At 47.2% G+C, this 12,591-nt stretch overlaps 1 protein-coding gene across 1 annotated transcript in view; it reads right to left on the reverse strand.

Annotated features, from left to right (window-relative positions):
• The window catches only part of FBXO43 (F-box protein 43), a 128,603-nt gene that overhangs the window by 96,120 nt on the left and 19,892 nt on the right, over window positions 1-12,591 (reverse strand). Inside the window, exon 3 of the mRNA XM_030190192.1 lies at window positions 3,885-5,398. Within this exon, the coding sequence (XP_030046052.1) occupies window positions 3,885-5,383 (1,499 nt within the window). The 5' untranslated portion in view covers window positions 5,384-5,398. The remainder of the gene's footprint in view (window positions 1-3,884; window positions 5,399-12,591) is intronic.

The following is a 12,591-nucleotide window of genomic DNA, read 5'->3' on the forward strand; positions in this document are numbered from 1 at the left end:
AAAAATGCCTTTGTCTTATCCATATTGAGCTGCAATTTATTGATATGAAACCAATGTGGTCTGCGAAAAATGGGAGTTCAGTAACCCCAATGAGCTCATATTCCAAACAGATTCAACCCCCCCCCCCACCAAAAAAAAACAGCACTTAGATCTAGATCAGCATGGATAAGCTATCAACAGGTCGCCTAGATCTAGAGAATAATGCCTTTGTCTTATCCACCTTGAGCTACAACTTATTGATATGAAGCAAACGTAAGAACCACGAAAAATGGGAGTTCAGTAACCTCGATGAGCTCATATTCCAAACAGTAAAGAAAGCCAATGTATGGATATCATCCGCATAAACATATGGAGTTAGCTCCAGTGATTGAATCAGGGACACCAGAGGCACCATAAAGATATTAAACATGGCACCCCACTGAGAAGAGAAAAAGGCCTCGATTATTCAGAATTCCAAAAGCGTCTGATGATTTCAATTCTATTTACAAGGTAGGACCTAACACAGGGGCCTGAAATACCTGTACTGGGAAAGGCGACAGAAGAATACCATTGTCCACCAGAGCAAAAGCACCGACACTAAAGAGCCTGGAGAGCCAAGACCCTCCAAGTCGAAGTAATAGTCACCAAAAACATTGCTTTAAGGATGTGGTCCTTAATAAGGGCTCAATGAAATGGCTCAAAATGGAGCCTTGGACCGTCCCCTGAGCTCCAGATTGAGGTCCCACTATGTCCTCTTCTGACAAAGAGTAAGGATTTTGAGAGGAGTGCTTCCCCTCTTTTCCTTTACCAACTTTGTGGTCCTCACCAAAGAGCAAGCACCTTCTAAAGGCTAACTGGCTCAACAATTTCTTGGTGGTCGCACCACACGTTTTTCTTTTTAGCTCATCCGTTTGGAACAGTGCCCCAACTGTCTATTTGAAGCAAGCTCTCTGAGTTTAAATCTCTTGTAAATCCCTGGCTATTTCCTCCAGTTTTTAGCGTTCCCTCTGATGTGACCTGATGCTGATATCTGTTTTTTAGTTTTATTTAAGTCTTTCTCAATGCAATCTTGTTTAAATGCATTAGGTGAATGGTTTTCTCTATTCTATCAAATTTTAGATTCTGCTTGTTTAGTACTTGAATTGTACACCACCTTGTTCTGTTTGTCAGTATTGTGAGGTATAGCAATAAATACCAATAAATCATAAACCATCTTCCTCTCAGTGGAGCCACAGCCCCGGCGCTCCACATCGAAGTGGCCACCAAACAGGAAGCGAGGTGGACCAGATCATAAAGAACGTCCGCCAAGAAGTCAACACCAGACTCAAGCGAGCCATCTCAGGTGACTCTGGGAGCTGCTACAACCACCACAGCACAGTCCGTACAACGTGGATGCCTCTACCGCACCATGGCTAGAGAAGTATTAACTTCATCAATAAGATGAGACAACTCCTCTCTCTGAAAGAGCCGGATAACGTGTGACCGTTTCTCCTCTGGCTCCGGGGGACCCTCTGCATCAGAATCCAGTGGGAAAAGGGAGCCCGAGAGGAACTCCAACCCTCCCCCCCAACACACAAACATATCTGCCCCCAAAGGCACCGGTATCTACAAAAGCATGCCTTCCACCCTGCACTGTTTGGCTCCTGGAGTGGCCTCCCACCATCTGCTACCAGGGCCTGCTTGACCATGTGAGTCAAGCTCTGGAGCCAAAACGTACCCAGGGCCCCATCAGACCCCTCCCAGCAGTACCCACCCCCCAACTCAAAGGTAACAGGAACAGGTTTGTGCTGCAGCAAAACAGATGCAGAAGAAACCTGTGAAGAAAAAATGGTTGCTGTTCCCACTAGAGACATCATGACCTCGTGTCCCAAAGCTTCAGGAGAGGAAGAAGCAGAGCTGGATCCAACTGCAACTCCTCCCCTGGGCCAATTCCGAAACGGCCCATCACAATTTGTACACATTGAACCAACAGCTATACTAAGCTGTCGGCTCTTTCAGGATCCACAATGCCTGCCCGCCGACATTTCCAACCGGTGCTAATTGGGGAAATCCCTCACAGAATACATATTCTATTCTCTACAAAGGGAAGAACCAACAGGCCCCACACAAACAAGAAAAAGGAACCTGGTGTTGCAGAGGAGCCTGAGAGAAGTCTGCCCCACTGGGCTGCAGGCAAGGTGGGGGTGGGGATGGACCGAGCCCACAGTTGCAATCCATAGCACTATTGTGCAAACTGGGGGCTGCAGAGCCAAACTCTGCGCTTGACTAGGCACAGAACAAATCTGTTAAGCATAGGAGTGGCCCTTAGGCTGTATCTTGCTGCGAGGTTGTGACCAGCAAAGTGGAGAACTTAGCCAGGGACTCTGGGGAACCGAACAGCAACCTACAGCCTGCTGAAGGTAGAGAAAAATACTGTCATCTTTCAGGGGGCACTGGTAGAATTCAGTCTTTTTTTCTACCTCAACTGCTGATAAGAAGGGATAACAATTCATTTATGCAGAACGGTTGAGCTGATGCTGCAAAATGCTTTTTTTTTTTTTTTTTTTAATGAGTTGGATATCTGCTGTGGAGGGGCATTTTCGATATGACGTGTAAGTCAGACTTTGGACGTTTTCAAAAAAACGTCCAAAATCTGAATAAGAAAGAAGGTCATTTTCAAAAAAGAAAAATGTCTATCTTTTGTTTTCAAAAATACTGTTTTGAACGTTTTGTGATTTGGACGTTTTGTTTTTTTGGTCCATTTTCGGGGGGAAAAAAACGTCCAAGTGCAAAACGCACAAAATGAAGCAATTGGGATGTAGGAGCTACCAGCATTTTTAGTAAACTGGCCCCCTGACATCCCAGGACAGCAATAGGGCACTGTAGTGGACTTCATAAAATGCTCCCAGATACACATCTCACAATTCCTCCCTTATCTTCTGTGCTGAACCCCCCAAAACCTACTACCCTCAACTGTACACCACTACCAAAGCCCTTACAGGTGAAGGGAGCACCTATATGTGGGTACAGTGGGTTTCTGGTGAGTTTTGGAGGGCTCAGTTTCCTCCACAAATATAGCAGGTAGGGGGAGGTAGGAGCCTAGATCCACCTGTCTGCAGTGCACTGCACCCAACACTAGACTAATCCAGGGACCTGCATGCTGTTCTAAAGGACCCGAGTATAATATCTGAGGCTGGCATAGAGGTTGGTAAGTAATGTTTTTCATCACATTTTTGGAGGGTGGGAGGGGGGTCATCCCTGATTCCCTCCAGTGGTCATCTGGTTATTTAGGGCACCTTTTTGTGCCTTATTTGTAATAAAAACAATTCTAGCTCAAAACATCTTAGTTTTAGTCCTGGACGTTTTTGTTTTCTTCCATTATGGCTGAAAAACGAAGTCTCAGGAACACCCAAGTCCCACCCTGAACATGCCCCCGATACGACCCCTTGCGATCTGGACGCACTTCTGACTTCAAAGAAAAATGTCTAAAAATAGGTTTCGAAAATACTGATTTGGACGTTTTTGAGAGAAAAACGTCCAAATGCTGCTTTATGCCACTTTTTAGATGGTTTTCTGTTTTGAAAATAAGCCCAGTAGTCTACTAGTGAATTAGGAAGCCAGTACTTTAGCAGAATTTTAACATGCTTGGAACAGATATGAAGAGCCATGGTGTGAAGAAGAGCTAAAGATAAGAAACACTGAGGGATGAGGGTTCCTCAAGTTTTGAATTAAATAGTGAAATTTGTAGGGTCATTTACCCAAACTGGGAGAGCTGAATACATAAATTGTTCCTTATCTATTCTCATCTACTACATTATATTAGTACACTCAGGTATCACAACTACTTTGTTATCTAAATAGATTAATGTAGCAAGCACACTATTTTACTCTAGATGGATTTTCAAAGTGATGTATCTGTTTCTTACCTACATATACTTTCCACTGTAGAGGCATCGAGGACTATAGCAAGTACATGCTTTAAATTCCTGCATTTTAGTTCTGCTAATATATCTATTTTTTCTATACCCATTTTCTTGCCAATAAGTCTTGAAAGTATATCTTCCATTTCAGAAGTTTCTGCTCCTTCAGCATGTCCCAAAAGTATCTGTACTGTAGTTTGCTCTGGTCTTTTTCTTTTGCTTCTTACTATCATCTCATGAACTATTTGCAAAGCAGGTGTCCCTGATAAATCTTCAAGCTTTAGAACAGAGTTTTCACTATCTTCCTCATTAACATCATGTTCATGGTCTTCAGTGACAGAGCTCCTTAATACTTTTAATTTATACTCTGAAGTGATTAGTTCAATTTCATTTTGCTCTTCTTCTGCTTCTGACTGTGAACCTCTTTCCCGCAGAGTGGATAACCTTCTGCTTCGTTCCACCTTTCTTGGCCTGCTTCTTATTAATAAAGCTTTTGGAGTCTCTCTCTGTTTTTGAAAGAGTTCTTGGAAAGAACTTTCATGGTCTGCTGAAGTATCTTGTGATTTGTCCAGTGAATGGAAAGCACTATCTTCAGTTCCTGAAAAATCCAGGTCACACACTTCTACAGCAAGAGGAGTGACTATATTTGATAATTGAAAGTTTAAATTTGCTGCAAGGTTGCTGATTGGAGTAAGAAATTCATCTTCACTTTTTTCTAAATTAAATTTACAAGAAACAGGGGTATTAAGTAACTTGGGGCAGGTGTTTTCATCAAAGTTCATAAGGCTGCCATCAACATTCTCACTATACTTGCTGTATTGGACTGGAGACAGATATTCAATTTCTGTCATCAAGTTGTTTTCACATTTTGGATCCTCTAGTGTTGAAGTTCTTTGCTGGGAAAAGGCAAGCCTCCGTTTCTGACCAGGAGCAACAGACTCTTCTGTTTTCAAAGTACTAGAACCTATTGGTTTATAATCAACATTTCCTGGAGAATGCAAAGACCTATTTGTAACATCTGCCTCAAAAGAAATTTGTTGTAAACATATACCCTTTTCATGGTTACCTATGAAGCTGCTGGGTGTATCTAAACACTCCACATTTCCACTAGGAGTTTTAGATATAAGTAATCGCTTCCTTAGTAGAACTTTTTTGGGTACCTTAGGCGTTTCATACAAATCTGTCAATATTCCATTTACTTCTTTTCTGTTAACTAGTAATGGATACTTCTCAATTTCAATGGGAGAAAATGCAGAAAATGGTAAAGTAGGATCCACATTTTCAGAATCTTCATGCAGAAGTGTTAGACTTCTTGGATCCAGTACGTCATAACTTGTGTCAGTATGATCACAGATGGTGGCCTGTAGTGATTCATTGTATCCACTGTCTCCTGATAAGGATGTGGAACAAGAGTCTTTGTAGCCAGGACAATTAACATAAGCACTGGGAGAGTCTAAGATGTTTCTTGCAGGAAAAGATGATGAAATAAAGTGAGTTTCTGTCATCTTCTTTCACAGATTCTGTGAATTAAAACAACAAATTATTACTAAGAAAATGTCCAGAACAGTATATATATTAGCATATAAGCTGCCTCTTTGTTAGGTTCTCCAAAAGATGGTATCTCAATAGAGCTACACAGATGATCCAAATAGCCTTCTGCATGACAAAAAATTTGCTTCTCCCATGCTCTATAACATCCAAAGTTTGTGTGGCACTATGTCGGTAGTTCCTAACCTCCTCTCTTCCCCATTCCCCTTAGCAACTTAAAAGCATTGTAAGTCCCTCATCCTCCACTAAGTAACCTTCAATAATCCTTATTTAAAACCAGAAGATCTACACAGAACTAATATCTATTTTCCAGAATGCTTATATGAATGGGGAAAAAATGCCCATAAACAATTCCTCTTGACCCGCCTCACCTCTCCTAAAAATCTGATATGGATTGGATATAAACCAGTCATTAGGTGACAATTAGTTAACAGCATATATGTTTATGGAAAAAAGCAAAGATACTTACCTGTAGCAGGTATTCTCCGAGGACAGCAGGCTGATTGTTCTCACATGTGTGTCGACGTCTGCGTCGGTCCGGGAACAGACGTTTTGCAAGAGCAAAAAAAAAACTTTTGCCAGAGTCTTCTGACGCGCGTGCAGAGCACACCATGCATGCGTAGAGAACTGACTTCCCGCCCGCTGCGCATCTCCTCAGTTAAATGAAAAAGCAAATGAAATAACATAACTCCAAAGGGGAGGTGGGAGGGTTTGTGAGAACAATCAGCCTGCTGTCCTCGGAGAATACCTGCTACAGGTAAGTATCTTCGCTTTCTCCAAGGACAAGTAGGCTGCTTGTTCTCACATGTGGGGTATCCCTAGCATCCAAGTTCACTCAAAACAATGAACATTGGTCATTTGGGCCTCGCAACAGCGAGGACATAACATAGATTAACTTCAAACTAAATACAGCTAGCTGAGAGTGCAGCCTGGAACAGAATAAAAAGGGCCTGGGGGGGGGGGGTTGGAGTTGAATTCTAGACCCCAAACAGATTCTGCAGCACTGACTGCCCAAATCGACTGTTGCGTCGGGTATCCTGCTGAAGGCAGTAATGAGATGTGAATGTGTGGACTGATGACCATGTTGCAGCCTTGCAAATCTCTTCAATGGTGTTGCGTTCGAGGGCCTTGGCATCCTGTCAGGTCCTCGAGGCAGGACTGGAGTTCGTGAGCCCTTGGGCCACTGCCAAGGAGCGGCAGGCAAGACCACATTGGAACTGGATACCCCGAAGAGCAGTACTGGAACTCTGGACTGGAGTAGTACAAGGCAGGCAACTAGAACAGCTTCACCTGCACTTAGCCACCGTTCCTCCGGAGTTGAGCTCCGAAGTGCAGGTGGCCGGCAGGACTTGCAGGATAAGGCAGGAACTGAAGATCCAGAGGACCCACCCTGGGTCTGTGATACACGAGGGAGACCAGACTAGGAACTAAACACAGACAGTGTGCTGCTGCACAGCCACTAGCAAGACCCAGAAGACAGACCAAGGAACACAAGGCGTACAGAAGCCTAGCAGGAGCAAGGACTAGGGCAGCATACACACTAGGCAGAACGGGGATCCGGGAATACCCACAGGGTAAACCCTCTAGCTAGGTGGAGACAAGATACAGGAATAATCACCCAGGAACACACACTAGCCAGATATATACAGGATTCAGGATATACCCTCAGGATATACAAGCAGGGTAGGCACATAGGCTAGGCAAGGCAGGGTTCAGGGTAAAGACAGCAAACCAGGAATAACAGGCCAAGGGTCTTGGGCAGGCAGAACAGCAAACAGAGTAACCAGGAAGAACAGGCCAAGGGTCTGAAGCCACAGCCGTTCCACACACTGACTGGGGAACCCACAAAGGCTGAGGCTTCGCATACAGACAGAGAACAAACCCGGACAAAGGCTTCACCCCAAACACAGGGTAAGCCAGGAGCAGAGGCTTCACCCCAAACACAGGGTAAGCCAGAAACAGAGGCTTCACCCCAAACACAGGGTAAGCCAGGAAGGACCCGCAGTCCACAGACAGACAGTGGCAGGGAAGACCCCCCACGGAAGGACAAGAGACACAGACACAGAAAGAAACTGGGCTGGAACCCAGAGAGAGGCTAAGCAGTAGTGCAGCAGACACTTACTAACCTGACCTGGCCTAAGCGCATAACACTCATGCAAAGGCCCTGACTGCAAGCACATCACTTCCTTATGAAGGCTCTCACTGATGAGTCACCAGCAGTAGGACAGAAGCAGGAAGTACACTGACCCCAAAGAGAGGCTTGACACACATAGGAAGTGAGCCCACAGGAAAGACAAGCAGGAGCCATCTTGGAAGCTGGCACAGAGCCGGTGGCAGCCATCTTAGATGCTGGCTCCCTAGAGAGGCATAGCCCACACAGGTGAGGTCTAGTGAAGCAATCAGCACAGAGACTAGAGACAAGACAAACACAAACACAGACAGAAGCCAGCAGAGCTGCTGACCCCCAGAAAGAAGGTAAGGCTGAGGGTGGTCACGGCCACAGACGTGACAAATGGAGGCCGACTTCAAATGAGCCACCAACACAGTCAGGGCTCTTACATTATGAGTCGTGACATGGCCAACTTGGGCATAAGTGAAGGAAATGCAATCTGCTAGCCAACTGGAGATTGTGCGTTTTCCGATGGCGACTCCACTCCTATTGGGATCGAAAGAAACAAACAACTGGGCGGACTGTCTGAAGGGGCTTGTCCGCTCCACGTAAAAGGCCAATGCTCTCTTGCAGTCCAAGGTATGCAAACTGCTTTCGCCAGGGTGGACATGAGGTCGGAGAAAAAAATGTTGCCAAGACAATTCACTGGTTCAGATGGAACTCCGACACCACCTTCAGTAGCAACTTAGGGTGCGTGCAGACGACTACTCTGTTGTGATGAAACTTATATAAGGTGTATTTACCACTAGGGCCTGAAGCTCACTGACTCTACGAGCTGAAGTAACAGCCACCAAGAAAATGACCTTCCAGGTCAAGTACTTCAGATGGCAGGAATTCAATGGCTCAAAAGGAGCTTTCATCACCTACGTGAGAACAAGGTTGAGATCCCATGACACTGGTGGAGGTTTGACAGGGGACTTTGAGAAAAGCAAACCTCTCATGAAGCAAACAACTAAAGGCTGTCCAGAGATAGGCTTACCCTAATTGCACTGAGGTGAACCCTTACAAAGTTGGTCTTGAGACCAGACTCTGACAAGTGTAGAAGGTATTCAAGCAGGGTTTGTGTAGGACAAGAAAGAGGATCTAGGTCCTTGCTGTCACACCAGACGGCAAACCTCCTCCATTTGAAAGAATAACACCTTCTTGGAATCTTTCCTAGAAGCAAGCAAGACCCGGGAGACACCCTCTGAAAGACCCAAGGAGGCGAATTCTAAACTCTCAACATCCAGGCCGTGAGAGCCAGAGACTGGAGTGTTTTCCAACCCTCATCACCCAGAACGAAGAGTTACTTCAACATCCCAACCTCCACGGTTCTTCGGAAGACAACTCCAGAAAAAGAGGGAACCAAATCTGACGCGGCCAGGAGGGTGCAATCAGGATCAGGGTTCCGAGGTCTTGCTTGAGTTTCAGCAAAGTAGAGGTATGGGAGGATACGCATACAGAAGACCTGTTCCCCAATGAAGGCATCTGACGCTAGTCTGTCGTGGGCCTGAAGCCTGGAAGAGAACTGAAGGACCTTGTGATTGATCTGAGTGGCAAAAAGATCTACCGAGGGGGTGCCCCACGCTCGGAAGATCTTGCGGGCTACGCCCATATTCAGTGACCACTCGTGAGGTAGCATTACCCTGCTCAGTCTGTCGACCAGACTGTTTACACCTGCCAGATAAATAGCTTGGAGAAGCATGCCGTGACGGCGTGCCCAAATACACATCTGATCAGCTTCCTGACACAGAGGACGAGATCCGGTGCCCCCCTGCTTGTTGGTGTAATACATCGCAACCTGATTGTCTGTTTGAATCAAGATGATTTGGTTGGACAGCCAATCTCTGAAAGCCTTTAGAGCATTCCAGATCGCTCGCAATTCCGGGATGTTGATCTAAAGACCTGCTTCCAGGAAGGACCAGGCTCCTTGAGTGTGAAGTCCATCTACATGAGCTCCCCAACCTAGGAGGGATGCATCTGTCATCAGCACTTTTTGTTGCTGAGGAATTTGGAAAGGTCGTCTAATGGTCAACTTGGACTGGACTGTCCACCACTGAAGAGAACGGTGGAGAGTTGGATCACATCCTCCAGATCTCCTGCTGCTTGATACCACTGGGAAGCTCGGGTCCATTGAGCTGATCTCACATGTAGATGTGCCATGGGTGTTACATGAACTGTGGAGGCCATATGCCCCAAAAGTCTCAACATCTGCCAAGCTGTGATCTGCTTAGATGCTCGAACTATGGACACCAGGGACAGGAGGTTGTCTGCCCTTATCTCGGGAAGATAAGCTGTCATCATGTCCAGCAGTGCTCCAATGAATTCCAATTTTTGGACAGGAGTGACCTAGGCATTTAGAAGGGCAGAGAGTTCCTCTGCAAGTACCTGCTTCTGCTGGGAGCTGTAAGAATGATCTCCTGGTGGGCAATTTGGAGACTTGGATTCCAGATTGATGGAGTATCGTTACCGGACTATTTGAAGAACCCACCGGTCGGAGGTTATGAGAGGCCACCTTAGGTGAAAAAACATTAACCTCCCCCCAACCGGCAAGTCATCCGGAACGGACACTTTTACCGCAGCTATGCTAAAGTGGAGCCAGTCAAAAGCTCGTCCCTTGCTTTTGCTGGGGAGCAGCTGCGGCCTTAGGCGCACGCTGTTGAAGAGAACGAGCACGCTGGGGCTGAGCCCCTGGGTAGGCTGTTGGGAAGTCGGAGTGTACCTACGCCTAGCAAAGCTATAGGGAGCACTCCTTTTCCCCACAAAATACCTCCTAGTTGAGGAGGTAGCAGAAGACGCCGGCGGGAGAGAGAATCCATAGCATCATTATGCTTCTTGATCTGGTCAACAAGATCCTCTACTTTTTCACCAAAAAGGTTATCCCCGGCAAGGTACATCCGCCATCTGCTGCTGGACTGAATGATCCAGGTCACAGACATGCAGCCATGACAGTCTGCGCATCACTATACCCTGAGCAGCGATTCTGGATGCCACATGAAAAGAGTCGTAAGAGTCCCTGGCCAAGAATTTACGACATGCCTTCTGCTGCCTGACCAGCTGGTAAAAAGGCTTGGCCTGCTCCGGAGGGAGGGCGTCAACCAAGCTAGACAGTTGCCTCACCGAGTTCCGCAAGTGGACACTCATGAAGAGCTGATAAAATTGGATTTGGGTGACGAGCATAGCGCCCTGATACGTCTTCCTCCCAAAAGAGTCAAATATCCTAGCTTCTGCGCCTGGGGGCACTGAGGCAGTCTCTAGTACTCTTGGCTCTCTTGAGGGCGAAGTCCGCCAGCACGGAATTGTGGGGTTAACTGAGACCTCATCAACCCGTGGGTCAGATACTAGGAATCGGCCTTTTTCGGGATCACGGGGCCAGACAAAGGGTATGACCAGTTCCGCATAAAGACTTAGTACCTTATGCAAAGGAGCAGTCAAACCACTCTATCAGGATAGTCCAGGACCTCGAGCATCTCAGTCCTGGGCTCATCCTCAACCTCCATAGTAAAAGGAAACAGTAGCCATTTCCCAGACAAAAGAGGTAAAGGACAAACTCTCCGGTGGAGATGGTCTCCTTTCTGGTGGAGGGGAAGTTTCAGATGGAATCCCATAGGACTTGTCAGAAGAAAAGTATCTGGGATCTTCCTCTGACTCCCACGAACGCTCTTCAGTATCAGATAAGACCTCTCTCAGAGCACTCCGAGACTGAGCCTGCCTCGATTACGATGTCGAGAGTCCAACGCCTGCCTGGACTGCAGCGAAGCTTCCTCCACCGACGTCGAAGGGGAGTCGACCTGGGTGGCAGCCAACACCGATTCTGTAAGCGGCACCGAGGACAGGGACCTCACCGCAGGTGAAGGGCCAGACGCCACCGCAGCAGATGGTACAGAAGGCGCAAGCACTCCCCGACACCGAAGCAGACTGGCGCAGCAGTCCTTCCAGAAGCTCTGGAAGCAGGGCCCGGATGCGCTCGTCGAGAGCCGCCATTGAAGAAGGCTGCGTGGTCGGCCGAACAACCGATGGCAGAATCTGCAGAGGTTCGGAAGCAGGTACCGGCCTGCCAGGAGACCGACGAATCAGCACCTCTTGTATAGAGGAGGAGCGGTCCTCTCGGCGCCGACGCTTCTCGGGTGCCAAATCCCTCAACGCCTCAGAGCTCCCGGCACCGCGTGTAGAAGGAGATCGATTGCAGTGCTTCTTCACCTTTGCTTGACACCCGTCGAGACTCCTCGGTACCAATGAGGACGTGGAATCCTCACACCTCCTTGAAGTCGGGTCCGATGACGGTCAGTCCCTGGGGGCCTGCATATCAGGAGGCCTCGAGACAGGTGGAGACCCACTCGATGCCTCACGGCTCCCAGCGCGATTTGGTCTTTCAGCAGCCAGTACCTCTGCTCCCGACGTCAATGCCTCCCTTGATGTCAATGCCATCGAGCTCGGAACCGAAGTCGAAGGACCGGACCGAGCCCCAAAAAGTGTCTCTTGCTGAGCTTCTTGAGACACTTGAGTTCATTTCCTCATACGAAGACACAGACTACAAGTGGCTGGGCTATGGTTGGGCCCAAGGCACTGGATACACCAAGAATGAGTATCAGTACCTGAGATGGTCCGGTTGCACTGGGTGTCTTCGATGACATGGGAGGAAAAACGGCTTTGGCGAAATCAAACGACGCGATTGTGCCATAAAGGGCACAAAAGGGAAGAAAGCCGGCTGCGTCAAAAAAGAAAGAAAACTTAAAATTAAAGGGAAAAAATGAAGAAAATAAAAGGGGAAAGTCTTTTTTTGTTTGTTTGTTCAATCAAAACAGCAGCGAAACTCGCAACAAACAAAGACTCCTTTCAAGGACCTCAACGAGGAGCACAGGAGGAACCTGCCGCACCTCGTCGGAGACACACGCACCAGAAGACCCTGGCAAAAGTTTATTTTTTTGCTCTTGGAAGACGTCAACCCACATGTGAGAACAAGCAGCCAGCTTGTCCTCGGAGAAAAGGATTCTTCAACCCTTCCTCACCTCTCGT

This window comes from Microcaecilia unicolor, chromosome 1 (genome assembly GCF_901765095.1).
Source record: "Microcaecilia unicolor chromosome 1, aMicUni1.1, whole genome shotgun sequence".
Taxonomy (NCBI): Eukaryota; Metazoa; Chordata; class Amphibia; order Gymnophiona; family Siphonopidae; genus Microcaecilia; species Microcaecilia unicolor.